At 42.3% G+C, this 27,810-nt stretch overlaps 2 protein-coding genes across 2 annotated transcripts in view; one reads left to right on the top strand and one right to left on the bottom strand.

The window, feature by feature from the left end:
- The window catches only part of abca4a (ATP-binding cassette, sub-family A (ABC1), member 4a), a gene marked incomplete at both ends in the record, with an annotated part of 76,645 nt that extends 54,412 nt beyond the window's left edge, over nt 1–22,233 (top strand). The window contains 30 exons of the mRNA XM_080417509.1: nt 377–516; nt 1,502–1,639; nt 2,498–2,676; nt 3,984–4,092; nt 4,476–4,681; nt 4,894–4,942; nt 5,424–5,483; nt 6,609–6,784; nt 7,441–7,565; nt 8,203–8,301; nt 8,577–8,766; nt 8,911–9,005; nt 9,477–9,509; nt 9,950–10,055; nt 10,528–10,602; nt 11,075–11,244; nt 11,432–11,609; nt 12,186–12,301; nt 12,866–13,013; nt 13,506–13,629; nt 14,140–14,269; nt 15,028–15,148; nt 16,070–16,132; nt 17,254–17,360; nt 18,613–18,754; nt 18,973–19,107; nt 19,549–19,652; nt 20,119–20,211; nt 20,789–21,038; nt 22,126–22,233. Coding sequence (XP_080273635.1) covers nt 377–516; nt 1,502–1,639; nt 2,498–2,676; nt 3,984–4,092; nt 4,476–4,681; nt 4,894–4,942; nt 5,424–5,483; nt 6,609–6,784; nt 7,441–7,565; nt 8,203–8,301; nt 8,577–8,766; nt 8,911–9,005; nt 9,477–9,509; nt 9,950–10,055; nt 10,528–10,602; nt 11,075–11,244; nt 11,432–11,609; nt 12,186–12,301; nt 12,866–13,013; nt 13,506–13,629; nt 14,140–14,269; nt 15,028–15,148; nt 16,070–16,132; nt 17,254–17,360; nt 18,613–18,754; nt 18,973–19,107; nt 19,549–19,652; nt 20,119–20,211; nt 20,789–21,038; nt 22,126–22,233 — 3,769 coding nt within the window. The remainder of the gene's footprint in view (nt 1–376; nt 517–1,501; nt 1,640–2,497; nt 2,677–3,983; nt 4,093–4,475; nt 4,682–4,893; nt 4,943–5,423; nt 5,484–6,608; nt 6,785–7,440; nt 7,566–8,202; nt 8,302–8,576; nt 8,767–8,910; nt 9,006–9,476; nt 9,510–9,949; nt 10,056–10,527; nt 10,603–11,074; nt 11,245–11,431; nt 11,610–12,185; nt 12,302–12,865; nt 13,014–13,505; nt 13,630–14,139; nt 14,270–15,027; nt 15,149–16,069; nt 16,133–17,253; nt 17,361–18,612; nt 18,755–18,972; nt 19,108–19,548; nt 19,653–20,118; nt 20,212–20,788; nt 21,039–22,125) is intronic.
- A 1,943-nt stretch (nt 22,234–24,176) lies between these two features.
- The window catches only part of tecrl2a (trans-2,3-enoyl-CoA reductase-like 2a), a gene marked incomplete at both ends in the record, with an annotated part of 63,344 nt that continues 59,710 nt past the window's right edge, over nt 24,177–27,810 (bottom strand). The window contains 4 exons of the mRNA XM_080417508.1: nt 24,177–24,304; nt 24,504–24,549; nt 25,399–25,487; nt 27,221–27,278. Of these exons, the coding sequence (XP_080273634.1) occupies nt 24,177–24,304; nt 24,504–24,549; nt 25,399–25,487; nt 27,221–27,278 (321 nt within the window). The remainder of the gene's footprint in view (nt 24,305–24,503; nt 24,550–25,398; nt 25,488–27,220; nt 27,279–27,810) is intronic.

Raw genomic sequence — 27,810 nt, 5'->3', positions numbered from 1 at the left:
AGCAGATATACAAGCTCATAGCGCGGCACAGAGTGCCGCGCTATGAGCTTGTATATCTGCTATTTTTGAAAAATCGTGAAAATACATTTTAAATTCAAATCTTTGCTTCTGGGGGTCCCTGGAACAACATATTTTGAGATGGGGGTCGGCGGACAAATTCATATCATTTTGGGGGTCCTTGACATGAAAAAGTTTGAAAACCACTGACATAGAAACATACGTTTTTCAGAAAACCGTTTTGCAGAATCGGAACCTCAGGCCTCACAGCGCGTTGCAGCGCAACTCGTTGTGTGTAGGCCTGTCACAATTATACTACACACGTTGTGTGTTTTCTCATACTTGTGTGTGTGCGTGCGTGCGTGTGTGTGTTTGTCAGTATGACCGTGGCGGAGCACATCCTCTTCTACTCTCTGCTCAAAGGCCGGCCCATAGCGGAGGCAGAGGAGGAGGTGGAGAACATGCTGCAGGACCTGGGTCTGCCCCACAAGAGGGACGAGCTGTCCCAGAACCTCTCAGGTTGGTACTGTGTGTGCCCAGCTAGCTTCCTCTCTGGACGTTTTGGAGGGGGGGTTGTTGTATAACAGGGGTCCTCACGTGATTTTGGGGGGTGTCCCCAGATGACAGTAAAGTGAAAAAATAAGGACTTTTAAGACCGTTTTAATACCTTTAAAAAGATATGTAAATGAAAAAAAGACCATTAGACCAATCGAAGGTAAACAACAAACTATACTATAAAAACTGATCAAACATTGGCCAATTTGTCAAATAATATAAGAAAGAGGCAACAAATTTGAAAATAGCCGATCTACAAGCTCACAACGCCTCGCGTTGCGAGCTTGTAGATCGGCTATTTTCACAATGTTTATCTGTGGGAACTGAGTCAAACTAAATGTAATGCTTCAACTCCTACAAGTCCAAGTGCTTTTCAGGGTGGTTGGTCCCCAGTTCAAATATGATTATTTTGGGGGTCGCGGCCTGAAAAGGTTGAGAACCACTTGCTCTAACTCAGTGCTTCTCAAACTTTCTCATGCCACGGACCACCCAAATTTATATGTATTTGGCCGCGGACCCCCCCCCCATTTGAAAATGTTTTGTGACCATGGACCACCTCTAGAAGCAAAGACTTGAGTTAAAGATTTTCGCTTTGAAAATGTTTTTTGTATTAAAAAGATTTGCGCCATGCTATGAGCTTGTAGATCTGCTATTTTTGAATAGCCAACGTAACACATTTTACTGGGGACCCCCCCTGTTTGTCGTTGTACTTTGTTGGTACAGAGTGTTGTTGTTAACTTAACTTATGTTGTATCGTAGTTATATTGTAATGTCGGTATTGTTTCTTGTTTCTTTTGGTGATTACGGAGCTTTCTCTAAATCCGGCATATTTACACTCGCTCATGTGTATTACATCCGTCTTTTGCTCATCAATGTGCACTGTCCCGTCCAAATAAATAAATAAAGTAAAGTAAGAAACATTCAACCATCTATCATGTAACTTTTCTAGGGGGCATGCAGAGGAAATTGTCTGTTGCCATGGCATTTGTGGGTGGCGCCAAGGTGGTGATTTTGGACGAGCCCACGTCGGGGGTGGACCCCTACTCCAGACGCTCCATCTGGGACCTGATGCTCAAATACCGCGCAGGTGAGGTAACACTGACCCCTACTGGACAGAGGAGGTGCTACAGCGTCCCGATGGCTGTGTGCAGTGCACTACAGCAGTAGTTCTCAAACTTTTTCGTGCCAAGGAAGGACCCCCAAATTTATTTGTATTTGGCCGCGGTGGACCCCATCTGAAAATGTTTTGTGCCAGGGACCCCCAGAAGAGAAGTTTTTTTCAAATTTCAAAATCTAACTTTTGAAAAAATTCAAAAGTTTCCAAACATTTTCGATATAAAAAAAGGAAGAAAAGCCAACAAATGGATAAAGTGGTTAAATGATTGTGATGCTATGTTAACTACTTTTACTGGGGACCCCCATGAACACCCCCCCCCCCCCCCAAGGACCCTGCCCTGGGGGTCCCCCGCATAGGTCAAACCTATGCAAACCTATGCACTACAGAATACAGAATATTGTTTGCCAGCACAACTCAACAGTCAACACCCAATTACATCTTCTTGACTGATCTAAAACAGAAGGCTGGAGAAGCATGACTATTTTAGGACTGCTATAAGGGAACTTTTTTAATTGGAAAAAGATGACTAATTATGTGTGCATGTAATTGTAATTAGAATGTAAAGTAATATAATGTTTCTCGTACTACTTTCTAAATCAACATAATATACTGAGGGACTGGCTATCCCTCAGTTGAACCACAAATGACTCCACACGTATTGTGCAGCCAAGAAGGTGCATTTGTTCTCCTAGAACATGTTGAAGTGATGACTTATTAACGGTGGATTCAAATTCTTTGTATTTTTCGTACATTTTAGGGAAGAATGATGCTCTAATTTCTTTATGTTTGTCACATCTATTTCTCTGTCTCTCTGTCTCTCCCTGGCAGGTCGTACGGTGATCCTGTCCACCCACAACATGGACGAGGCGGACATGCTGAGCGACCGCGTGGCCATCATCTCCGAGGGTCGTCTCTACTGCTGCGGGTCGCCCATCTTCCTCAAGAACTGCTTCGGCGCCGGCTTCTATCTCACACTGGTGCGCCGCATGAAGTACGACCTGCCCAAGGTACAGTATAGGACACACTGGTGCCCGTTAGGCAGTGGTGGAAAAAGTACTCAAATGTTTTACTTAGGTAAAAGTATCAATACTGCAATGTAGAAGTACTCTGTTACAAGTAAAAGTCCGGAGTTCCAAATTTACTTGAGTAAAAGTACAAAAGTATTGGTACAGTATACAAATGCACTTTAAAGTACCAAAAGTAAAAGTACTGAAATGTTTGAAAATAGCAGATCTACAAGCTCACAACGCGTCGCGATGCGACGCGTTGTGAGCTTGTCGATCGGCTATTTTCAAATATTCAGGTATAAAATAGGGCTAAAGTGGTTAATGTATGTTTTATAATGTAATAATTTATATCTGCAAAGTAACTAGTAACTAAAGTTTTCAAATAATTGTAGTGGAGTAAAAGTACAATATTTGCCTTTGAGATGTAGTGGAGTATAAGTAAAAGTATAGACAATTGGAAAGTACCTCAAAATTATACTTAAAGTTGTACAATGCAAATTCACAACTAACGATTTTTAGCAACCTCTGCTGGTCACTACCGTCACTGCATACAATTTCCGTAGTCCTCGATTACCCAGAATTCCATTCGTTTTCACCGTAAGCCGGAAGCGTTTCAAAAAGCGATCTTTTAATTGTTTTATACTATCTACGGATCGTTTCTCTTAGCCAGTGGAGCATTAGTTACCATGAGCTGTGCTTTCTTTTTCTGTTCTTTTTCGATCTTCTAATCCTACATTCTCTTAAAATCAGCGTGAGGTTCCTTTTTGTTATTAGCGCGATAGTTCCTGGCCAAACAGGAAACCGTTGCGGTAGTTCCTGGCCAAACAGGAAACCAGTGCATTTCCACCTCCGTTTTCCGGCCAGATGACGTCATTTCCCCGGGAAAGTCCCCCCAGTCCACGTTCAATATAAAATATATAAATAAAAGGCTTCCGGGGGTGAAATTCATGGAGTGGGTGTTGTGAAACTTTTGCCACTCACAAAAGATATACAATTTAACTTTAGTTTTGTTGAAAACGTTACCTAGTATGCCTTTAAGTACAGTACTTGAGTAAATGTACTTTAGTAATGTTACTTTACACCACTACCGTTAGGGCATTCACGACTACAGAATTGTAATAGTTAGTCGACTGCTAACATAAAGTAGTCGACTAGTTGTGGAGATATATCATTATTTCTCATCAAAAGCAGAGGGACTTATGTCTGTGTGTCTCCAGGATTGAAAACAAATGGCTGCAGCAGGTATTGAACCTGGGGGACGACGACGTTTGAACCATGTTTACAAGCTTGTTTGTCGCCCCCTGCAGGTCAAGTGTGACTGTACTGAGGATTGCAACTGTAAGTGCTCCAAATGTTCCACCTTTAAAGATGCCCAGGAGGAGAAGCCCACACAGAGCCCAGACAGACAGATGGACGGTAAGCATGGACACAGGAGGAGAGGAGTTGTAAGGGCAGTATTACTTCTCAAAATTGTTTGTGCCAAGGACCCCCAAATTGATATGTATTTGGCCGCAGACCCCCCCATCAGATATTTGTTTGTGCCAGGGATCCCCAGAAGAGAAGATTTGTGTTTAAAAAACAACTAAAATATCTCCATTTATACAATAGCCAACGTATAAATGGATAAAGTGTTTTTTTCCATTTTAACTTTTTCCTTGACATGAAAAAGTCTGAGAACCATTGGTATAAAGTATTCAAAATGGAAATACTCAAGTAAATTAAAACTACCTCAAGTAAATCGAGTACTTGAGTAAATGTACTTTACGTTATTTCCACCACGACCCTTGTTTGTTTTCCAGGGAACGTGGAGCGCATCACGGCTCTGATCCACCACCACGTGCCAGAGGCCCGGCTCATCGAGGCCATCGGCCAGGAGCTGACCTTCCTGATGCCCAGCCGTGCGTTCGAGCCCCGGGCCTACGCCAGCCTGTTCAGGGAGCTGGAGGAGACGCTGGCCGACATCGGCCTCAGCAGCTTCGGAGTGTCAGACACCTCGCTGGAGGAGGTAAGAGGGGGGAGTGTGGGGCGGAGCTGCCAATCGCTGTGATCCGCCGTAATCTGAAGACTCAGACTCCACCTTCAGCCCTTAGCACCTCATACATCTTCAATGAGCTAACATTTATTTGGCTTGGTTTTAGTTTAGTTTTGCTGTGTTAATTAAATTAAATTAAAAGTGACATTGTATCCATTAAAAAGGAATTTCCTCCTCTTTCGTAGATTTTCCTAAAAGTTACCGCCGAGCGGGAAATAAACAAAGGTTCACCAGGTAAGGAGAAAAAAAAAGAAATCCTGGTCCTGTATGTGTAATTTATGCTCTGTTGTACATCGGTGGTGCACACTGACAATAGCAGATCTACAAGCTCATACAGTAACTCATCTCGGAGGCGATGCGTTGTGAGCTCGTAGATCTGCTATTGTCGGTGTGTGACATCACAAATCAGACGTTATCCTCCTAGCGCGTGGACCTTCGCTATGTGTTCAAATCTGTCTCAGGACCTGTGTGTGGACATGTCGACCCCTCTCCTGACCTCTTCCTCTTCTGCACTCTCTCTCCACTCTTTTAAACAACATAATCAAATAGAACCACTTTGTCTATTAGATTGTATCTTTTAATGATTCAATGTGCTCTTGTGGTGTTGTTGTGTTATATTTGCTGTATCCCTCGTTGTCCTGCGTTGTCCCTCTTTAATCGTGTGTGACTGTGTTCATGTTGTGTGTTGCTCTTCTTCCCTGAACCGTACTCTCAGACCAGAGACTGCTGAATCAGATCTCTCGGGTCAGTTTCAACCGGGTGGCACTTGCAACAGGTGATAACGTCTGGCTGGGAACAGACCATAGCCGTGGAACATCTCTGTTGTCGCAAAAAAAGATGAAAAAATAAGAACAGAAATGTAGTCATTTTTATTCTCACTTGAACGATACAAAATTTGTTTTTCGTGATGCCATCATGATCCTTGATACCTGTGAAAGCATCCGTTGAGTATTTAGCAGACAAGTACAGTATGCTACTCCATGAGCATCTATGAGTAAACAAGCAATTTGTTCTTCATTTTGTTCAAAACGTGCCTGTTTTCGAATTTCTTCTTTTCTTGTCTGACAACAGCGATGTACAGGAAGCTTTTGTCTTGGGCCCTTTGACTAGTTCAAATTGAACAACTCTAAGGTTTGAAGAATACATTTTGTTGAATGTCATTGTGACCGGCAGAAGAGGCTGAATTGCGCAGCTTAACGCTAGAAGAGAAAGGCTAGCATACGCACAGCGCTTTATGAGCACAGGGAAGACCTCCTATTCCTGCCTGGCTGGCTGGCTGGCTTTCTTAGGTCTAGAGCAGTGGTTCTCAAAGTGTGGGGTCCAGGGACACTCAGGGTTCCTTTAGGGCAGTGGTTCTCAAGAAGTGGTCCGGGGACCACCGGTGGTCCTTGAGGGGGTTCCAGGTGGTCCCCAGCTAAATGATAGAAAGTTGGTAACCAAATGGACCCTTATAAATGTTTAACTCTTGAGAGTGTAAAATGAAACCAACATTTGGTTTCATTTTACACTCTCAAGAGTCCATATATTGTTAAACATCTGCATTATTTAATTAAATAATTGTTATTTTGATCAATACAGCATGGAATTGTGGACAAAATCGTATCCAACAACAACAAAATATTCTAAGTCTAAATCTCATCAAATAATAATAATAATGCATTTTATTTATAAATAAATGGTGGAGAAAAAAATAGGGTTGAAAACCACTGCTTTAGGGGGTTCCAAATGGACCCTTACTGGTCTATAACTCTGACAGTGAACAAGTGGAACCAAATGGACCTGTACGGGTCCATTTTTTTACAAAGTTTGAGAACCTCTGGTCGAGAGACTCTGACAACGTGCGGCTCTCCGTTCCGTTCCGTTCCGTTCCATGACTGTGTCCACCATGCTGTGTTTGCAGAGACAGCTGGGGTTTCCCACCCCAACGGACAGGGGCCTTGTGATCCGCCAGTAGACAGCGCAGGCCGAGGGTCGTACCAGGTCAGAGGGCTGCCCCTGATCATCAAACAGTTCTTCGCTCTGATGATCAAGAGGTTCCATCATGCCACACGCTCACACAAAGACTTCTTTGCCCAGGTAACTGTTTAAAAGCCCTGAGAGGGAGATAAGAGAGGTATGTGGCTGGATGGATGGATGGATGTATGTAGGCTTGGTTGTTTGTTGTTCCAGACCACCCTGAAACTCATTCACACACATTTTTCACTCTAGCCCCTTTGCCAGTGGTGTAAGAAGTACTCACATTTATTACTTAAGTTAAAGTATCAATGCCACAATGTAGAAATGCTCTGTTAGTGTTACAAGTAAAAGTCCTGTATTCAAAATGTACATGAGTAAAAGTACTTGTAAGTATTAGCATCAAAATATACTTTAAGTACAAAAAGTAACATTTTGCATTATGCAGAATGTCCCTATTCACAAGTTTTCAAATGTATGAACATGTTTTTTTGTTTTAATTTTTTCTTGTAGATCTGCTATTTTCAAATAGCTGAAGTATATATAGGGCTGAAGTGGTTAATGTATGTTTTGTAATAATATTCAAAATCTACAAAGTAACTAGTAACTAATTATTTCAAATAATTTTAGTGGACTAAAAGTACGAGCTTGCAGATCTGCTACTTTTGACGCTTTTGTGTGACGCTATAGTATGATCACATTTGAAACTTGAGCTCTATATGCATTACAGTTCACATCAGGTTTTACTTTAAACCTTTTCTTGTCTCTGTTTCTGCTAGATTGTGTTGCCCGCCACCTTTGTGTTTCTGGCCCTGACGTTCACTCTGATCGTACCCCCTTTTGGAGAGTATCCCAGCCTGACCCTCACCCCCTGGATGTACGGCCGACAGTTCACCTTCTTCAGGTATAGTTTCTGGACCCTATAGGACCTGCCTGGCTCTATTCCACTGCCATAATGGAATATTCATTACACCAATGGTTCTCAAACTTTTTCATGTCAAAGACCCCCAAAATGATTTGGTCACAGACTCCTATCTGAAAATATTTGTTCCCCGGATCCCACTTTGAGAACCACTGTCTTACTATGATTATGATTTCTGTAATATAAGACAGAAGAAGTGTTTGGATTGGTTTATTTTGACCCAGAGAGTAATTAGCATGGATTAAAGTTCTCAGTCTGACATCAGTCATTTGGATTCCATACAAGCCAGCATGTCTTCTTAGAAAGCATGTCGCGCACTGAAGATGGCAGATCTACAAGCGTTCAACACAAGCTTGTAGAATGGCTATTTAAGAGTATTTGAAGTGGTCAAACTATGCAATAGAATACATGTTCACAAGCATCTTCCATAAAACATGAATTCTCTCAGAAATTTCATGAAAGCAAACGGTCAAAGCCTCAATCTGTGATTTCTTCAACTGGTTGGCTATATATAGAACAGCAGCAACATAGGTTTAGAATGATAATACCATCATTACATTTTCAGTCATGAGATTTAATTTGGCTTTATTCCATGAATTGCTGTCTTCTCTGTTTGCAGTAACGAGCGTCCGTCAGATCCACGGATGAGGTATTTCGGAGAGGTGTTGCTGGACAAGCCCGGCTTTGGGGCGCGCTGCATGGCAGGAGAACCACTACAGTGAGTAAATGAAGCAGAAAAAACACCTAACAAGTTTCTTGAATTCTTTTTTTCAGAACTGCATCCCTCCATGTAACAGATGGGGGCATTGGGGCATGCCTGCAATTGTAGACACATTTCAGAGGTGTTTCTTTCCAATAGGAGATAACTTTATCTTCTTTTGTTTGAACAGGTCTTATTTATATATATGCATGTATTCCCGACTGCGACAATATCCAGGAATTGTGTCAGGTTCGATGGGTCTCTTCTTGTCTCCCCCCACCTGTTGCCTGCAGAGACTTTCCCTGCAACAACATCACCACCGAGTGGGAGATGCCCCTGGTGAACCCCACCCTGATAGAGATGCTGGAGGGTCCGCGGTGGAGCCAGCTCAACCCCTCTCCACCCTGCCAGTGCAGCACGCGCTGGAAGCTCACCATGCTGCCCGTCTGCCCCGAGGGGGCCGGGGGGCTGCCGCCTCCACAGGTGGGTGGGCTATGGCAGTGGTTCCCAACTTGTGGGTCTGCTATTTTCTGCAATTTGACAAACGATGAATGAATAAGGTTTAAGACTTTTAAGTGGTTAAGTAACAGCCCAATGTGATATTCCTGGTTCTTTCTGTGCATCCAGAGGATACAGACCACAGGAGACGTTCTGTTGGATCTGACTGGCAGGAACATCTCTGACTACCTGGTGAAGACCTACCCCAGCCTCATCAAAACCAGGTATCCACTGGACACACTGGTATACTACTCTATTCAGTTCAGTGATCCAACTAGTCAATTTAATCTATTATAAAAAACATTATCGTTAATCGATCATTTAATACAATAATCGATCAATATTCGGGCGCTTGTCGATAGCAAGCTCACAACGTAGATCTGGTATTTTTGATTATTCATTTATTAGGTTAATCGAAAAAGTAATCGATAGAATAATCACTGTGGAAATAATCGATAGAATAATCACTGTGGAAATAATCGATAGAATAATCACTGTGGAAATAATCGATAGAATAATCACTGTGGAAATAATCGATAGAATAATCACTGTGGAAATAATCGATAGAATAATCACTGTGGAAATGATCGATAGAATAATCACTGTGGAAATAATCGATAGAATAATCACTGTGGAAATAATCGATAGTCGCAGCCCTATTCTCAATCTTTTAACCATGTAACCTCTTTTTACAGCTTGAAGAGCAAGTATTGGGTGAACGAACAAAGGTAATTTCAGCTTCAATATTGACTTGATTCACCATCAGACTGCATTAAGATTCAAACACAAGTTGTCATTTGACACTGTTGTTGTTTTTGTTTAAAACATCAATTATACAACATTCTGTAAATGTCCCACTATTAGCCAACTGGCTAGTTCTAAACTGCAATCCCTGGCCAAGCTGAAAAAGCACATTAAAAAGCATTTGTACGAAAATATGCAATATTTTGCACTAGTTTAAAATGTGTGTCTTTCCTGTGAAGTTCATTGAGTTTGAGACAAGTAGATCCTGTAGAACTAGACATTGTTTGAATCCATGGTATACATGTTGAGTTTATACTTCCACATATGCCGGTGTCAACCACCCAAAATGGCTATTTTGGGCGGGTGACACCGGCATACAACGGAGTCTAAATGAATCATAAGTGTGACTTCATGTCATGTGCAGGTATGGAGGGATATCGGTTGGAGGACAGCTTCCTGTGTTGGAGATAAAGCCCAAGACCATCCAGGATATAGCTGGACAACTGGGACAACTCCTCAACGTCACTGGGGTATGACTGGAGCATCCCTTTCTCGCTGTGTGTGTGTGTGTGTGTGTGTGTGTGTGTGTGTGTGTGTGTGTGTGTGTGTGTGTGTGTGTGTGTGTGTGTGTGTGTGTGTGTGTGTGTGTGTGTGTGTGTGTGTGTGTGTGTGTGTGTGTGTGTGTGTGTGTGTGTGTGTGTGAGTGAGTGCTTGTGTTCTTGACATCGGTCACCTTTGGGTACGGATGTTGGACTTGAAACCAGTTGATTGGAGTCAGCATGTCAACTTGGGGACAATGTGTGTGTGTGTGTGTGTGTGTGTGTGTGTGTGTGACCAGTCACAACAGTGACCAAATATATTTCCACGGTTCCAAATACGTTTGCATATATTTGTTGTATACTGTATGACTGTATTCTTGACTGTTTGTTTGTAACTACAACATAGGATTTGCCTGTGCCTTGCTTACCTTACCGGAGTGAAAATGCGGCTTGTTGTTTACAGGGCAAGTACTGCAAACAAACTCTAAAGGACCTGGGTATGTTCCTCCGGTACATGGAGACTGAGAACAATGTCAAGGCAAGTTAAATAGATCTTGATTGCCCTGTCTACCTTATACTAGAGCAGCAACTATCTTCATTATTATTATTATTAATATTATTAATATTATTATTATAATAATAATTACTATTAGTGTTATTTTTTATTTATTTTTGACCAGACACATTTTATAAATGCTCATCGTAAGTTATCTGAGAACCCCCCACCCCCCCAAAAAACAACATAATCACTAAACTGGTTACTTGTATTTGATACATTTTGTATCAAATATTATTTAATTATTTGATTAATTGCTTTATTCCACAATGTAACACCATGATACAGTTTCACAAACTGTATTTTCTATTATACTGATCTCAAACAAATATCTGTATTCTGTTACCATCATTTCTCTTCCTTTTTCTCTTCATGTTAAGATTAGTAGTCAGAGTGCCATCATGATGTGTTCTGCTGCTACATCTCAATTATGACTGTGTGTGTTGTGATGCAGGTGTGGTACAACAACAAGGGCTGGCATGCCATGGTGTCCTTCATGAACGTGGCCAACAATGCCATCCTGCGTGCCCACCTGCCCAAAGACGCCAAGCTGGACGCGTACGGCATCACTGTCATCAACCACCCCCTCAACCTCACCAAGGAGCAGCTCTCTGACATCACTGTGTGAGTGACCAATGAGGGACAGAGTTAGACAGATCACTGTGTGAGTGACCAATGAGGGACAGAGTTAGATAGATCACTGTGTGAGTGACCAATGAGAGACACCAGTCAGATTGTGTGCTCAGCTGTTTTGTGTATTTGGGGAGAAGTTGCATTTTAGTTTTGATGGTCTGTCCCTCCCTCTCCGCAGGCTGAGCACCTCAGTGGACGCGGCGTTGGCCATCTGCGTCATCTTCGCCATGTCCTTTGTCCCCGCCAGCTTTGTCCTCTATCTGATCCAGGAGAGGGTCACCCAGGCCAAGCACCTGCAGTTTGTCAGCGGGGTCAGCCCCCTCATCTACTGGCTGGCCAACTATATCTGGGACACGGTACGCACCATACCACTTCCTGTTCTGAGCTGTACTGTAGGTGTGGCACTGGCCCACTCTAAATCTGTTTTGTAAACATGTAAGGGTCAAGGACAAGCACCACAGCTCCCCCCCCCCTTTTTGTTAACATAAAATGCTGCAAATATATGCTTCTGTCTGACGATAATAATGGGTATTATCTGTGACCTACGTTTGTGTGACTGTTGCTGCGTTCACAGTAGCTGTGACAAAGAGACAGAGTACAAGCTATTTTCAATGGAAGCCAGCGACATGAAACTACAAAGTGACACTCGACACATGTCGCTGTGTGGTGGTCGTCACGCTCTATAAAATGAAATAAATAATGCAATTTATAAAAAAATAATAAAACACGAAAAAGTTAAGATGGTTTCAGCTTTTTCCTGCGCTCCAATGATGTGGTGAAGCATCAAACAATCATATACTGTATGTTTTTGTTTCACCACTTCCACTCTTTAATCCTACACTTTTCATATATGTCCTCGCTTGGCCGCTTTATAGCTTTTGTCATAGCTTTTTTTGCCACCAGTGTGAGCAAAACATGTGTCCTCTCTCCAGATGAATTACTCCGTCAGTGCTGCCATGGTGGTGTGTATCTTCATGGCTTTCGATAAGAAGTGCTACACCTCGCCAACCAACCTCCAACCCCTTGTCTCACTGCTTGTGCTTTATGGGTAGGATGTCTTCCACTTTTCTATATCAAAACCTGTCTGATGGTGAAAGCAAAGAAAGCTAGCATACTTAGCATAGATTATTCATCTTGTTAGGACTTTACACAACTTATACAATGTCCCCATGTGATGTAGATAGTCACAATGAACCATTCAAGCCCTATCATTTCTGGTACCGTACAAGAAATTACGAAATAGCCAATCTCCGAGCTCACAACGCGTCACATTGCGACACGTTGTGAGCTTGTAGATATTTTGTCTAATAATTACATTTTGTGAAAATCTTTGAAAGTTTTCGCTATAATGGCATGGTAGTCCCAATGCGACCCGTTGTGAGTTTGTAGATCAGCTATTTTTAATTAGGGCTTAAGTGGTTAAAATAACTATTGTACACCACTACACCCTCTACAGTCTACAGCTTTACTGGCAATAGGTTGAATGATATTAATACTATTTTATGATTACAAAATAAAAAACCTAGATGAGTGTTGTATTATTTATATAGAAATCCATGTGCATGTGTGCTAAATGCATGTGGTGGGTGTGTTTGTTTGGTGTGTGTTCCAGGTGGGCGGTGATTCCCATGATGTACCCCATGTCCTACATGTTCAGCGTCCCCAGCACGGCCTACGTCTCTCTGTCCTGCATCAACCTCTTCATCGGCATCAACAGCAGTGCCATCACCTTCATTCTGGACCTGTTTGAGAGCACAACAGTAAGACTGTGTACACCTCAGTGGAAGGAGAAAACACAAACTATAGCAACCTCTCATACGCCTAATATACAGACATTTAGTCAGGAGTCAGTCAGGACTTCATTGGTTTTGAAGCTCTTCATTGGTTTTGAAGATACAAAACCAGGACTTCATTGGTTTTGTATCAATGACTCACCAGGGTGAGTCATTGATACAAAACACTGTACCATGGTGGGGTGTACTGTAGTATTCCTTTAAGTGCTCACATATTATTCACACTGGCAAACTGGCTCATTATTGGATACTTTATTTGTCAGAAATGTAAACAGCATGTGGTATAGTAAGACATTAAGGCTAAAAGGAACACAAAACAGTCCAGGGAACTTGTTTCCATTGTGATCCTATGTATTGAATTCATCAACATCAATTCATCAACATCAAATCAGGAGAGCTGCTGTCTATCCTCAGGTCTCCTCTGAACACTGCACTGTGTGTGTTGCATCTCTCCTATAGGCTCTGTACAAATTCAATCAGATTCTAAAGGCCTTTCTGCACGTCTTCCCCCATTACTGTCTGGGCCGAGGCCTCATCGACATGGCCATGAACCAGGCTGTGAGTGAAGTCTACGCCCGCTTTGGTGGGTATACAGAACATACACACACACACACACAAACACACACACACACACACACACACACACACACACACACACACACACACACACACACACACACACACACACACACACACACACACACACACATGAACGCGCACAGATATGCTTTCAAAAAGTGTGTGGAAAATAATGCTCGACCACTATTACTACTTCAGTACTAATACTTCAGTTGGTGTCCCTATACATGTATATTAACGTTGCTATCGGGCAGAAACCTCTTATCTCCATATTTTTGTGTTTTTCTGTAAATTAACGCCCTAATTAATCATACTACAGCGTCACACGAAGGCATCAAAAGTAGCAGATCTACAAGCTTGAAATGCGGTGCGAAGCAACGCGTTTGTGTGTGTGTGTGCTGTGTGTGTGTGTGTGTGTGTGTGTGTGTGTGTGTGTGTGTGTGTGTGTGTGTGTGTGTGTGTGTGTGTGTGTGTGTGTGTGTGTGTGTGTGTGTGTTTGGGTGTGTGCTTACAGGTGAGGACTACAGTCCAGACCCGTACAGCTGGGACTTCCTGGGGAAGAAGCTCTTCTGCCTGACTATCCAGGGCTATGTCTATTACATCTTCACCATCCTGATTCAGTACCGCTTCTTCCAGGACGTATGGTAAAATGTTGCCTTGCCTTGATGGGGGTCGCTTACATTTTCAGTACCGTCTTACTTGCCACTGGGCTTACATCAGAACGGTGGAAAGAGAGAGTGGTGACAACGGGAGTCCAAAATACTCACATAATCAGATGTGATGATAATATAGTACACTCTTTAACTCTTTAAGACCGGGAACGCATCTGTGTGTCATCTTTAGATTTTGTTGGGCTATTCAAAAATAGCAAATATACAAGCTCATAGCGCGGCACCGAGTGCTGCGCTATGAGCTTGAGATCTGTTCGTTTTGAAAAATCATGAAAAGTTGTGCAAATATTTGTCTTTTTTTGGGTTTTTTTGCGGACATTTGTAACTCAAATCTTTGCTTCTGGGGGTTCCTGGAACTAAATATTTTACAAATGTTCGCTTTAAAAAACATATAATCCAAGATTTTGCCACAAATGTCCACGATTTTTCAAAAATAGCAGATCTACAAGCTCATAGCACGGCACTCGGTGCCACGCTATGAGCTTCCCCTCTTTCCATCACCCTGGGGCTACATATGTTTTGTTTCTCTGTGCAAAGCCCAAAAGTCTTGATGTTCCAGATGATGTTCTTTTCATACAATATTTTTTACTCAAATTAAACACACATATCCATCTTGCAAAGTGCATAAATGTTAAGCAGATTGGCCCTAATACTGCCACACCTGTACTTACCCCACACCCCCCAAATTGTTGATTAGTTTACTGATCGTTTCATTAATGGTCCTCTGACAGGATACCAGAGGTACCAAAGCCTGAGGTCATGGAGGAAGACGAGGATGTTTCTGAGGAGAGAGAACGTATCCACAGGGGCGGAGACACCACAGATCTCTTACGTGTCCACGACCTGTCCAAGGTAAGGAGGTTTTCATTCAAAATGTAATCAATGGCTCTGATTATTTAACCACTTAAACCCTATATGGTTGACTGGAGTGCGTCAGGGTTCTGCACTAGTATCTTTTCTGTTTTCTGTTATTGTGGGGAAAGCTTTAGCTGAAAATAGCTATTTTCTGCAAAAGCTTTCTCCACAATAATTAAGTGTGGGTTTAATAAAAAAAAGGCATCAAAAATATAAAGAATGTTAGTTAACCACATTAACCATGGCGGCCCTATTTTGGGTCATTATAGGCGGGGAAAAAAATCAAAATAGTGCGACATGTTGTGCGCTTGTATGATGCAGTTTAAAACAGGGCTTAAGTAATCAAATCAAATCAAATACAAAACTGCATCCGTGTCTGTAGAACGGTACTGGATAAATAGTGAGAATGTTTCAATTGTGTTGACAAGGTAGGGTAGGTACAGTATAAGATTATACTGTCCCATAATGTCATGTCATAAATCAGATTGCACTGGAAGTGTAACTCATCTGGAGCTCCTCTGTGATTGTGTATAGGGTGGGCAAACACTTATTTTATTCGATTCGATTGAGGTGATCAAAAACAACCACTATCAACTATTATTTTTTGATGTGCATAACACTTTTCTCCCCCAAATAGTCAGAAATTGTGTTACCTTTATCATTATTGACTTATTCCTTTGTTTTATGACTATGTCTATGCTTGTATGATATTGTAATTATCATCTTACAATGAGACAGTAAAAGCAATGGTGGTTTTCACTGGGCGATCATGCCAGCTATGGAAAACGTTCAAGTGATCATGTATCTTTAAAGGTTGCCACTGTCGTAGAGGATCATTAGCCATGTTGCTAAGCTATTCCTGTCTGAGTCTCCCACTCTTCACTTCTCCCTTTCTCCATCTGTGGGTTTGTCGTCCAGACGTACGAAGGGAGCTCTATTCCAGCGGTGGACAGAATCTGTGTTGGGGTGTCCCCTGGAGAGGTTGGTACCATGGACAGTACCTCTAGAAACATCTGTGTAGGGGGGGGGTCCCTGGAGAGGTAGGTACCATGGACAGTACACAGAGGTGATTCGGTGTGCAGGACTCCTTTTTACTTTTTGTCTCCGCCAGGCCGAAAGGCATGGCGAGAGAGTATGTTTTCGCCCCTGTCCGTCCGTCCGTCCGTGTGTCCGTCCGTCCGTGTGTCCTGTCTGTGTGTTAGCAGCTAATCTCCGGCACCGTTGGCCCGGTCGCTCCGAAACTGTGCACACACACTCCCTGGATGCCAATTCAGAACCTCTGCCCCTGGGCCTGTTATAGCGCCACCAGGAGGCCGATTTGTGCAAAACCCTTTTTTTTTACATTACTCCTACAGATTTTATCCAAACGTCATGCAAATCGGTACACAGTATCTCTATAGTCATGTGATCAACACAAATCTGTCCGATTTCCCATATTCCATCCTCATTGCCTATGGTTGGCTTCCAAATTTGCAGGATTGGTCCGTTTTGAACAAAAAGCCTCAAACTATGCACACAGCTTGCGATTTCCGTGAATTTTCACACGCACATTCCCACTAGGCCGAGGAAGAAATGCCACCCTTTTCACATTGGCCTGTTATAGCGCCACCAGCAGCTCTAATTTAGCAAAAAAAAAAATTGGAACAAAATGCCTCAAATCATGAATGCAGTGTCTGATTGCCGTGAAAGACCTAGGAATAAATGGCACCCTGTTCACATTGGCCTATTATAGCGCCACCAGGAGGCCACAATAACGTACCTGACCTGGCGGAGACCTGTGCTCCGAGGAGCACTTTTTCTAGTTTATAAATACTTTTTTGGGGGCTTTGGATTCACTGCACCACAGAAGAGAGAAGCAGTTTGCTGTGTGTGTGTGTGTGTGTGTGTGTGTGTGTGTGTGTGTGTGTGTGTGTGTGTGTGTGTGTGTGTGTGTGTGTGTGTGTGTGTGTGTGTGTGTGTGTGTGTGTGTGTGTGTGTGTGTGTGTGTGTGTGTGTGTGTGTGTGTGTTTTTCCTCAACTTTACATGTGGGGAGGGTCCTTGGCATGGAAAAGTTTTGGGAACTCCAGATCTATAATTGCATCTCTATAATCCGCTCTAACAGTGCTTTGGTCTGCTTGGAGTGAACGGAGCAGGGAAGACCACCACCTTCAAAATGCTGACGGGCGACATCGACGTCACCTCGGGAGGGGCCTCGGTTGCCGGACACAAGTAGGTCATTGTACTGAATGTATTGTACACCACCCTGACCAACACACAGCTCACAATCACAATGCCTTTAACCCATTAAGACCGGGAACGCATCTGTGTAATTTAATTTACGTTTATTTTTTGCTATTTTTTTAAAAATGTGTGCAAATCTTTGGATATATGTATTTTTAAAGCAAACATTGTAACTCAAATCTTTCCTTCTGGGAGTTTTTTGAAAAAACATATTTGCTATAATATCAGTGGTTTTCAAAAATGATATAGCCGTGGACCCCCATCTCAAAATGTTTTGTTCCAGGGACCCCCAGAAGTTGTAAGACAGTCAAAAAAATTATATTATATTCAAAGATTTGCACACATTTTCACGATTTTTCAAAAAATAGCAGATCTACAACCTCATAGCGCGGCACTCGGTGCCGTGCTATGAGCTTGTATATCTGCTATTTTTGAATAGCCAAAGAAATCTTTAAATGACACACACAGATGCGTTCCCGGTCTTAATGGGTTAATCACTTTAGAGAACCGGACTTGAGTTACAACTGAGCTTGAGGTTGTAGATCGGCTATTTTTGGCGAATGTTCCCCCCCAGAATAGACCTGCTGGGGTTCAAGTGCTTATAATCACAAAGTGCAGTAATTGTGTAGAAATGACTTTTGATGACCTTGTTGCTGTACAGACAGACTGTCACAGTCCAGATAGAGAAATGCCTCAACGTGGGACAGATCTCACATATCATTGCTGTGGGGCAGAAAACCTTGCACTGTATCTCCATATGCGTACATGTATTTATTTATTCATATGCGGTGCGGATTAGCCAACACCAACTCGGGACTCCAATTCAGGATACCAGTAGCATTGAGTCTCATAAATAGCATTGATTTTCACATAGATCAATGCTAATGGTCAGCCTTTATGTCTCTGTGGGTTTTACAAACGTTTAACCAATGAAAAGTAATGAGAGCTTGTTGTGACAGAGTGGATAATACGTACATTTGGATCCATTGGAACACAGTTTTCTTTAGAATGTTCTGGAAAGTAACAGTTTTGGACATACAAGGTTCCCCCCCCCGACAGCGACGACATACTGTAATGCACAAGAGATCCATACAGTAGCGTGAACAGCAGAGCATACACATTATTATTCAACCTACTATATCGTTGCAATTAATATTCTATGCAGTTATAGCTGTCAGCCATTTGGAATCACATCAGAGGCGGTGCTCTCACTTTGTTCTTGTGTTTTTTCCCTTGGCAGTGTTCTGACCAACATCCTGGACGTGCATCAGAACATGGGTTACTGTCCCCAGTTTGATGCCATAGACGAGCTGCTCACTGGCAGGGAACACCTGCACCTCTACGCCCGCCTCCGGGGGGTGCCAGAGTCCGAGATCAGCAGGGTAAGGTCGGCCTATAATGCCACACAATGAGCACCATTTAACATTTTAACAATGGCTTAGTGCAGTCGGTGGTTCTAAACCGTGTTCATTTCAAGGACCCCCCAGTTTGCTATGCATTAGACCAGTGATATTCAACCTTTTCAGCCTGTGACCTCCCAAAATAATCATATTTGAACTGGGGACCCCCATCCTGATAGGCACTTCCGTTGTGTCCTCAGGTCGCCGACTGGGCCATCCAGAAGCTAGGAATGAGCGAGTTTGCGGCTCACACCGCTGGGACCTACAGCGGAGGGAACCGGAGGAAGCTGTCCACAGCCATTGCCATGATAGGTTGTCCTGCTCTAGTCCTGCTGGTGAGGCCAATGCTACTGTAGCTATCTAGTCTAAGGCAAAGTTACAAGTTGTAACTTTGCCTTTCCTTTTTTTTTTGCGGTTTTCACATCTTTTTTTTTGTCACAGAATCAAATGTTTTATGGTTATGATTCACTACCCTGCTGAAAAAAACCCAGTTCCATGAGGTTCCATGTTCAAATCCCTGTCACACATTTGTTCACGGCCGACACATCATCTGACCACTCAACGGGTCAGATGGGTGGGCCGAGTGCATTTTGGTGAAAAAACACCAAAAGGTTTCTGCCCGACAGCAACGATATTAATGTTATACAATCTTAGTGTTTTGCCAATGATTTGGGGGCCCATTTGCAATATCCTCACAGCCCACAGGGACCCCCCCGGCCCACATGGTTTGTGGGAATGACTGATTTCCAGAGTTGTTGTTGTGTTAACCCTTTCAGGATGAGCCCACCACAGGCATGGACCCCCACTCCAGACGCTTCCTGTGGAACTCCATCATGAGCGTCATCCAGGACAACAGAGCTGTGGTTCTCACCTCTCACAGGTGTGTAGTACTGTGTGTGTGTGTGTGTGTGTGTGTGTGTGTGTGTGTGTGTGTGTGTGTGTGTGTGTGTGTGTGTGTGTGTGTGTGTGTGTGTGTGTGTGTGTGTGTGTGTGTGTGTAGTACTGTGTGTGCTTACTGTCTCCAGTAAGCACACACAGTGTGATCTTGCAGATCAGCTATTTTCAAATAGTAAAATAGGGTTTAAGTGGTTAATGATAAATAATAGTCCAATAACATATGATATGATTCCAAAATGGGGCATTCTGCATAATGAGTACATTTACTTTTGCTACTTAAGTATTCATGCTAATTTTCTCGTGTAGTTTGACTTCAGTAGGATTTTCAATGAGGGACTTTTACTCATTGGTACTTATACTGAAGTCCAAAATGTGAGTAATTCTCCCTCAACTGATCTGTCCCCAGTGAATGCATAGTGTGGTTTTAATCCTGTTCTTCTCTCTCACAGTATGGAGGAGTGTGAGGCCTTGTGCACGCGCTTGGCCATCATGGTCAATGGCTCCTTTAAGTGTTTGGGGACCATTCAGCATCTCAAATACAAGTATGTCATTTGAAACCTTTGATGTTGTTGTTGCTGCTGTAAAACAACGTTGTGGAAATGTTACATCATAAGCTGTCGGACCGAAAAGTACAGTATGTCCCAAACGGTTACTTTTCAGGAAATTGAAAAAAATTATCCTGTGTAGTTATAATTGATTAGTCACACACTCTTATAGGTGAAAAGTTGCAGCATCTTTCAAAAGATTTTAAAAGTAGCGAATGTGACACAATGCGACACATTGTGAGCTTGTAGATAGGCTGTTTGCACTGTCATGCAGCCAAGTATAAAATAGGGCATTAAACATAACATCAAGTACTGTATGGAGATTGATTGCTTGGCAGTGATGATATATTATTGTGAAAGAAACTAGCATTTGTTGCACAATACGCTCACTGTATGGTTCTTTCAAAAAAATACATTATTTTAAACAGCAAAGGTCTCAGTATTTAATCCAGTTGCTCTGCTATGTAAATGATCTATGTTTTACCTGTTAAATATCGCTGCGTTAAAGATTGTTAGCTGTTGCTGTCCAAAAGAGATTCAATCATGTCTTACCAATACACGTCATTGGTGGCAGGTTTGGCGATGGCTACGTGGTTACCATGAAGATCAGGGCGGCGAAGCGCGGTCGCGCCCCAGACCTGAACCCTACGGAAGCCTTCATGGAGAGCACCTTTCCGGGCTGCATCCAGAGAGAGAAACACTACAACACCCTGCAGTACGGGATCTGCTCCTCGTCCCTGGCCAGGATCTTTCAGATGGTGCTGGCCAACAAGGACAGGCTCAACATCGAGGACTACTCCGTGTCCCAGACCACGCTTGATCAGGTATAAATACTACATGCATCGAGACATTAGCCGTGAGTCCATACGTCAGTTGTTCTAAAAAAAGAAATCGTGCCAAGGGCCCCCAAATTGAAATGTATTTGTCCGCGGACCCCCCATCTGAAAACGTTTTGTGCCAGGGACCGCCAGAAGAGAAGATTTATGTAAAAAGAAATTCAAAATTATTATTAAAAAGTTTCCCGACATTTCCGATATTTTTTTTTTTGTACAAGCTCGCAACGCTGCACGAAGTGACACGCTGTGAGCTTGTAGATCTGCTATTTTTGAATAGCCAACATTATAAATGGATAAAGTGGTTGAAATGATAGTGATGCTTCATTCATTTTTTGTCCGGACCCCACTTTGAGAACCAATGCCATAAATTGTCAAGCAATTTCAAGCGAACTTCTGAAATGTCACAAAAAAAATTATACAATTTATGAATATGTATCGGGCACGTTTCTATCCACTACTGAAATGAGAATATTAGTTGGTTCATCGAGATAAGCAGTAGCCAGTAGGTGGCATAATTCTCCTGTAAGGTGAGATGTACAGTATATTAACCGATATTTGAGACTGTTTTGCCACACTGAAGTCCACTGGTTGAGCATGTGGGCTGTGTTTCTTTCAATTATATCAAATTATGTTTGGAAACTATTCACGCATGACTTGCATGTTTCTCTCATTTTTAACTGAAGCCCCCATTGTATTTAAATATTATGGAGCTCTGATCATTTGCTCATTATGTGTCAGATATCCAAACAGGTTTTTCTGTATCAAGTACTTTGTCCCATATTCCTCATGCCATCTAGTTTGGGCCTTAACCATTTAAACCCTGTATTCTTCCTGAATTGCAACTGTTCTTGGTCTGCTGTTGTTTCCTTCTCCACCAAATATATACCAGAAATAGCAGATCTACAAGCTCACACGGCGTTGCGTTGTGTTGCGACGCAACGCGTTGTGAGCTTGTAGATTGGATATTTCTGGCTAACGTTCCCCCAGAATAGGGGCTTTTAGGGTTCTTAACATATAACTGGTTCAGAACGAGGCATATGTTTTGTTTATGCTTTTGTGGTTCTGTGTCCTTCAGGTGTTTGTGAACTTTGCCAAGCAACAGTCAAGAGAAGACGAAGATATGGTGTTGCACCCAAAAGCTGCCGGGGCGCGGCGAGATGTCAAGGTCGCGCCCCTCAAGTGAGCCTTCCCCCCAAGCAACCTCAGCAGAAGGACAAAAGGCCACGATTGATTGCGTTTTCCACAATTCTGGACGTGCTTCACTCGGCATGTCATGTTACAGGGTGGTTAAGCCCAATCCACGGGCTATTACGCCATTTGCGGCGATTTGACACAATCATCGCCTGTGTAACGCCCCGGGATTCGAACCCCGGGTCTCCCGCGTGGAAAGCCTACATCTGATGATGGCTTTCCACGCGGGAGACCGGGGTTCGAATCCCGGGCGTTACATTGGTGCCGTGACCCGGATCGGGAGACCCAGGTTCGATTGCCGGGCGTTACACCCGCATGGTGCATGGAGGGGCTGCGGAGTGGGGGCTGCGGAGTGGGGGCTGCGGAGTGGAGGCTCTGAGCGCGTAGCCACGCACCTTCAGCGCTTTTGTAACTATACGCGGATGGGACCCACAGACCGCCTTGCCGTGATTGGCTGGCTACCACTACGAAACACTACGAAAACAGAGTAAAGACAACTGCAGAAGAAGTTCTTCGCTGTGGTGCTACTATATGGCGATCAGGAGGACCACGCCATTCTTTTGAGCAAAGAAAGCATAGAGCCTATTATTTTTGCTTCAAATGCCATGTTTGGCCTTTTTTTGGAGACGTGAAATAAGCAGTCGGCGTCAAAGAGGTATAGTCTTAGCACTTTATTGATGCAGCATTGATTTAAGCATTGCTTTTGTATGGAGATTTGTGATGATAGTAACACAAAAAAAACTAAAAACTGCTACAGTAGTGCAATACGACTGTTCATTGTGCAAATTGCTTTTGCTGCTTTGTAACTCACTCATGAATTACTATGTGGTTTTGTGAGCCATGAATGTACTGTAAAGTTTTGCGCTTCATTAATATGTGCAATTTTTATCAATAATTGTTTTCATGCAGCTAATGTGACCACCGATACCTCAGGTGTCATGTGTAGAAGTCACAAGGATGATCATTCTGAGTGATTTCAAATAAAGAAACATTTGGTAAAAAACATGAATGTTGACCTGAGATTAGACGTGTTAAGTTTTTTTGCTGCTTCACCACTCACATGCTTTTATGTCAGATGTTACATTATAGGAGGGAAGCGGCTACTTAGCCTGGTAAACCACCCCGGTCGTGTGAATTCACATAATCATGAAGACACAATGATAATGTCAATTCACACAACTGGGATGGTTTACCAGGCTAAGTAGCAGCTTCCCTCCAAAACAGTTCAATTTACCTGAGTGCCAATTCAAAATACAAGCATTCAATCCAAGGCACTCAACACAGACATTCAATCAAGTTAATAAGTACAGAAATTCTTATTTATTTTTTATTGTCTGAGAATTTTAAGTGATTTTAAATAATTCAAACAAACGTCTTATTTTGGATACTTGAACCCTGAGCCCCATCTCTTTAGCCCTCATTGGTCAAAAGCATAGACCTTATTAATGCACACATTATTAAATGTGTGCATAATGGAAATCTGGCAGTTTATCCTTGTGATTGTGTAGGCTTTTCTGATATGTAAAAAGTCAATATCATAGCCTTGCAAAAAACTAAAAACTAATCAATTAGTCGATAAAGTCCTTCATAAAAATTCATTGATTTATAAGAATGAAATTCGCTATGTCTGAAACAGTGTTCAAAGGAGTCGCATATGTTATTTAAAATTGCACAAACCTAAGGGGTTTAGCTTGCCGCAAGCTAGTATAAATTATGACTGTCATTTTTTTCTTCTTTAAAAAAAAAAATCAACGATCAGTCTTGTGCATGCTTCACTTGGCCTTTTCTTCAGCAGAGGTCCCTCACGTATTCTCTGCACGTCCCTGGAATGTTGCTGGGTGACAGAGCAGTATATTGCAGTATATTGCTTTATTTTTTTGAAAAATACCCCAACAACGGAACCACACGAATCAGGCCGGTGCAGCGCTGCGTTCTTCAGAGAATCAGGGGAATGATAGCCATACGGAGTCTGGGATACTCCCTGAACTCTCGGCTGTAGATTCTGTGCTTCCCTTTGGCCCATATAGTCATCTGAATGAAGCCAAATAATGAGTACAGCGCCACTGTGAGGAAAACAGAAACCCAGCATGATGTATGTGCATAAAGATGGATGGAGCTCTTCTTGTTTTTCATGTCATTACATTTGTCTGGCCTGTCTCACATTGCACAAGTGATCAGATACAGAATGTTGGACAGGTAAGGTGAGGCAGAGTGCATGCAACTATTAGATATGATGACGTGTGTAATGGCCTGGCACTGTACCTGGTAAACACTGCGTCATGATAGAGAAGCTCACCCACGCTCCAACCTATATGTCAAAATGGACAGAAAGTCAGATGGGTTTAAAGACTTAAACTTACAGTACTTTATACTGTAGAAAGTATATGTCAGTATTATGGTCAGTATCATGTTAGTATCTTAGTCAGTATCATGTCGGTATCATGGTCAGTATCATGTCGGTGTCATAGTATCATGTCAGTATCATGTCAGTATTATGGTCAGTATCATGGTCAGTATCATGTTAGTATCAGTTCAGTATCATGTCAGTATTATGGTCAGTATCATGGTCAGTATCATAGTCAGTATCATCTCGGTATCATGATCAGTATCATAGTGTCATGTCAGTATTATGGTCAGTATCATGTCAGTATCATGTTAGTATCATGTTAGTATCATAGTCAGTATCATGGTCAGTATCATGTTAGTATCATGTTAGTATCATGGTCAGTATCATAATCAGTATCATGTCAGTATCATGGTCAGTATCAGGTCAGTATCATGGTCAGTATCATGTTAGTATCATGGTCAGTATCATGTTAGTATCATGTTAGTATCATGGTCAGTATTATGGTCAGTATCATGTCAGTATCATGGTCAGTATTATGGTCAGTATCATGTCAGTATCATGTTAGTATCATGTTAGTATCATGGTCAGTATCATGGTCAGTATCATGTTAGTATCATGGTCAGTATCATGTTAGTATCATGTTAGTATCATGGTCAGTATTATGGTCAGTATCATGTCAGTATCATGTTAGTATCATGTTAGTATCATGGTCAGTATCATGGTCAGTATCATGTTAGTATCATCAGTATCATGTTAGTAGGACATGTTAGTATCATAGTCAGTATCATGGTCAGTATCATGTCAGGTTACCTCATATGTGTAATTTGGGCAGGATACAAAAAAGTAGAGCCAAGTGAAGGGATTCTTAGTTGGATTAGGGAAGTTTCTGCACTTGGTTTCTGCAAATAAATACAAAGATGTTAGATTTCATCAGCTGCTGTGAAGTAATGATGAAACCAATACTGATTTTGTTGCTGTTGGGCGGAAGCCTTGTAGCCTATGTCAATTTTTGGCATCTTTGTCACAGTCACACGAGTAGAAAAAATAGCTGATCTACAAGATCGCAACTACTGATAGCCTACTATACTGGTAGTGAATCATACAATATCGCTGTCAGGCAGAAACCTTGTAGCTTCATATTTCATCTTTTGATGTTTTTTATTTAATTTTAATGACCATCTACAAGCTCACAGCGCATGGTAATGTGACACAATGTGAGCTTACAGAAGTAGGCTACAGAACATCTGCTATTTTAGCTATTCATTTGAAAATTGTTCGCCTATAATGATACACCCATAATATGGACACAAGGTCGAAAGTGGTTAGGTCTGTCTGTGGGTTTTATAAACTAGGGAAGCGGCCCAAACATCTAGAGATCGGCCCTCACAGTAGCCTACGTTGCACCAGTGATCCAACTGACATGGCCATATATGGTGATCTGTCAGTCCTTGTCCCTTTTATGGGCATATACTGTATGGAGATCTCTGTATCTGTCAGTCATTGTCCCGTTTATGGCCACATGATGAGTGATTTGTTGGGGCCTGAAGTATTATTTACTGTACTACCTTAAGAACTGTGTTCAGAGTAATATGTACCTGCCACCTTAATTGAGCAATGCATTATGGGTTATTTTCATTCATTCCAGTAGTAACAACAGCAGAGAGAGCGGTGAAGTTCACCTGCTTCAAACTATCTTCTTCATTTGTACAGCACTGCAGTGCCAGTGTGCGTCTTTGACTACTGTAAGTCCATTGTTTAGTTCAGTAATGTACTAATGTCTGCTGTATTCATTTACCATGATTATTAGAGTTACTGCCTTTCTGTATTGTTTATTTCTCTCCATGGCTCGTTTGATTGACAGTGATTGATCACTCCTTTCCTTTCATGTCAGTTTGCTACAGACTAGAGCTTGCTTTAAGCGCCCCTTCATTATATTTCTGTAACTATAATGTCACGTGAGAGAGTGCATTTATGTTTAAGCACTTTATTCAGCAAGTCAGGTCTATGATATGTTTGGCCATGTGTATTTCACGGGCGTCGCCATTAGGGTTCTGTCCCACAGCTGGGTGGCCCTGTGATGTCCAATTAAGCCACTTATTGGTTTATTACGTTAATTTTAATGATACATCACTACTGTGATAACCTTTGTAGATGCCTATTATATTGTATACCATATTATTGCGGTAATGTGATATATTGTGATATACTTTAGGTATGATATTCTGTACTCATACTGTACATGTTGTTTATTCTGTGTTTACTGCAGAACCTCATACTGTACATTGACACATTGTCATTCGCACTCAGTGCCTGTGCCATCCATCCATTCCATTCTGCAACCCAAGCCTGTATTTGCCTGTAACTCAACTTGTGCCTACAACCTAAGTAAAGCTGTCATAAACCCTCTTCAATCTCCTGTCAAATGTGTCCTGATCGCCTCCCCGGGGGCGAATGAAGCTTAACCCCATAGAACCCCCTAATACAGTCCTTTACAAAAACTCACCAATAGACGCTGTAGTATGATCAAGTAGGGCGTTAATTTATGAAAAAACACAAAAAGTAAAATTATGGAGATTGGAGGTTTCTGTCCAACAGCAACGATATGCATAAATTGATAGATCTAGGCTCTTACCGTCCACTCTGAGGTTCTTCAGGGCCAAGTGAATGGAGAAGTTCCCCATCTCACACAACTGTAGTCATAAGTATTGTCATGACAAACATTAGCTCCATAAAGAACCTCTCACTCCGCTATACAGCTCCGAGATGAGGTTCTATGTCGTTCTCATCCAGGATCGGGCGAACGTCCGCCAAGGCTCCACTGTTTACCCTTTTGTTTACCCGTTTAAATCGCTTATTTAGTCAGCCTGTGCCCAATATTTCCCATTGTAGCCAAACCGGGAGCAGTACTGGCAGCGGACGTAGGGGGGTTTTCCGGGTTGAATGGGAAACATGGCCACAGGCTGACTAAATAAGCGATTTAAACGGGTAGTTTCTCTCCGGACCCAAAATATTATACTCCGGGCCAAACCTTAAACATCCGTGCGGTTTGGAATCTACCATTAGTTTTGGGATACGATGTATACAAAAGGGTAAACAGCGGAGCGTTGGCGGACGTTCCACCGATTCTGGATGAGAACGACATAGAACCTCATCTCGGAGCTGTATAGCGGAGTGAGAGGTTCTTAATGGAGCTAGACAAACATGGGAAACTAGTATTAAACT

The sequence above is a fragment of the Gymnoscopelus braueri genome, assembly GCF_963280865.1.
Source record: "Gymnoscopelus braueri genome assembly, chromosome: 21".
In the NCBI taxonomy this organism is placed as follows: domain Eukaryota; kingdom Metazoa; phylum Chordata; class Actinopteri; order Myctophiformes; family Myctophidae; genus Gymnoscopelus; species Gymnoscopelus braueri.
Note: the sequence above shows the minus strand (reverse complement) of the source record. Positions and strands in the feature narration are given on the sequence as shown.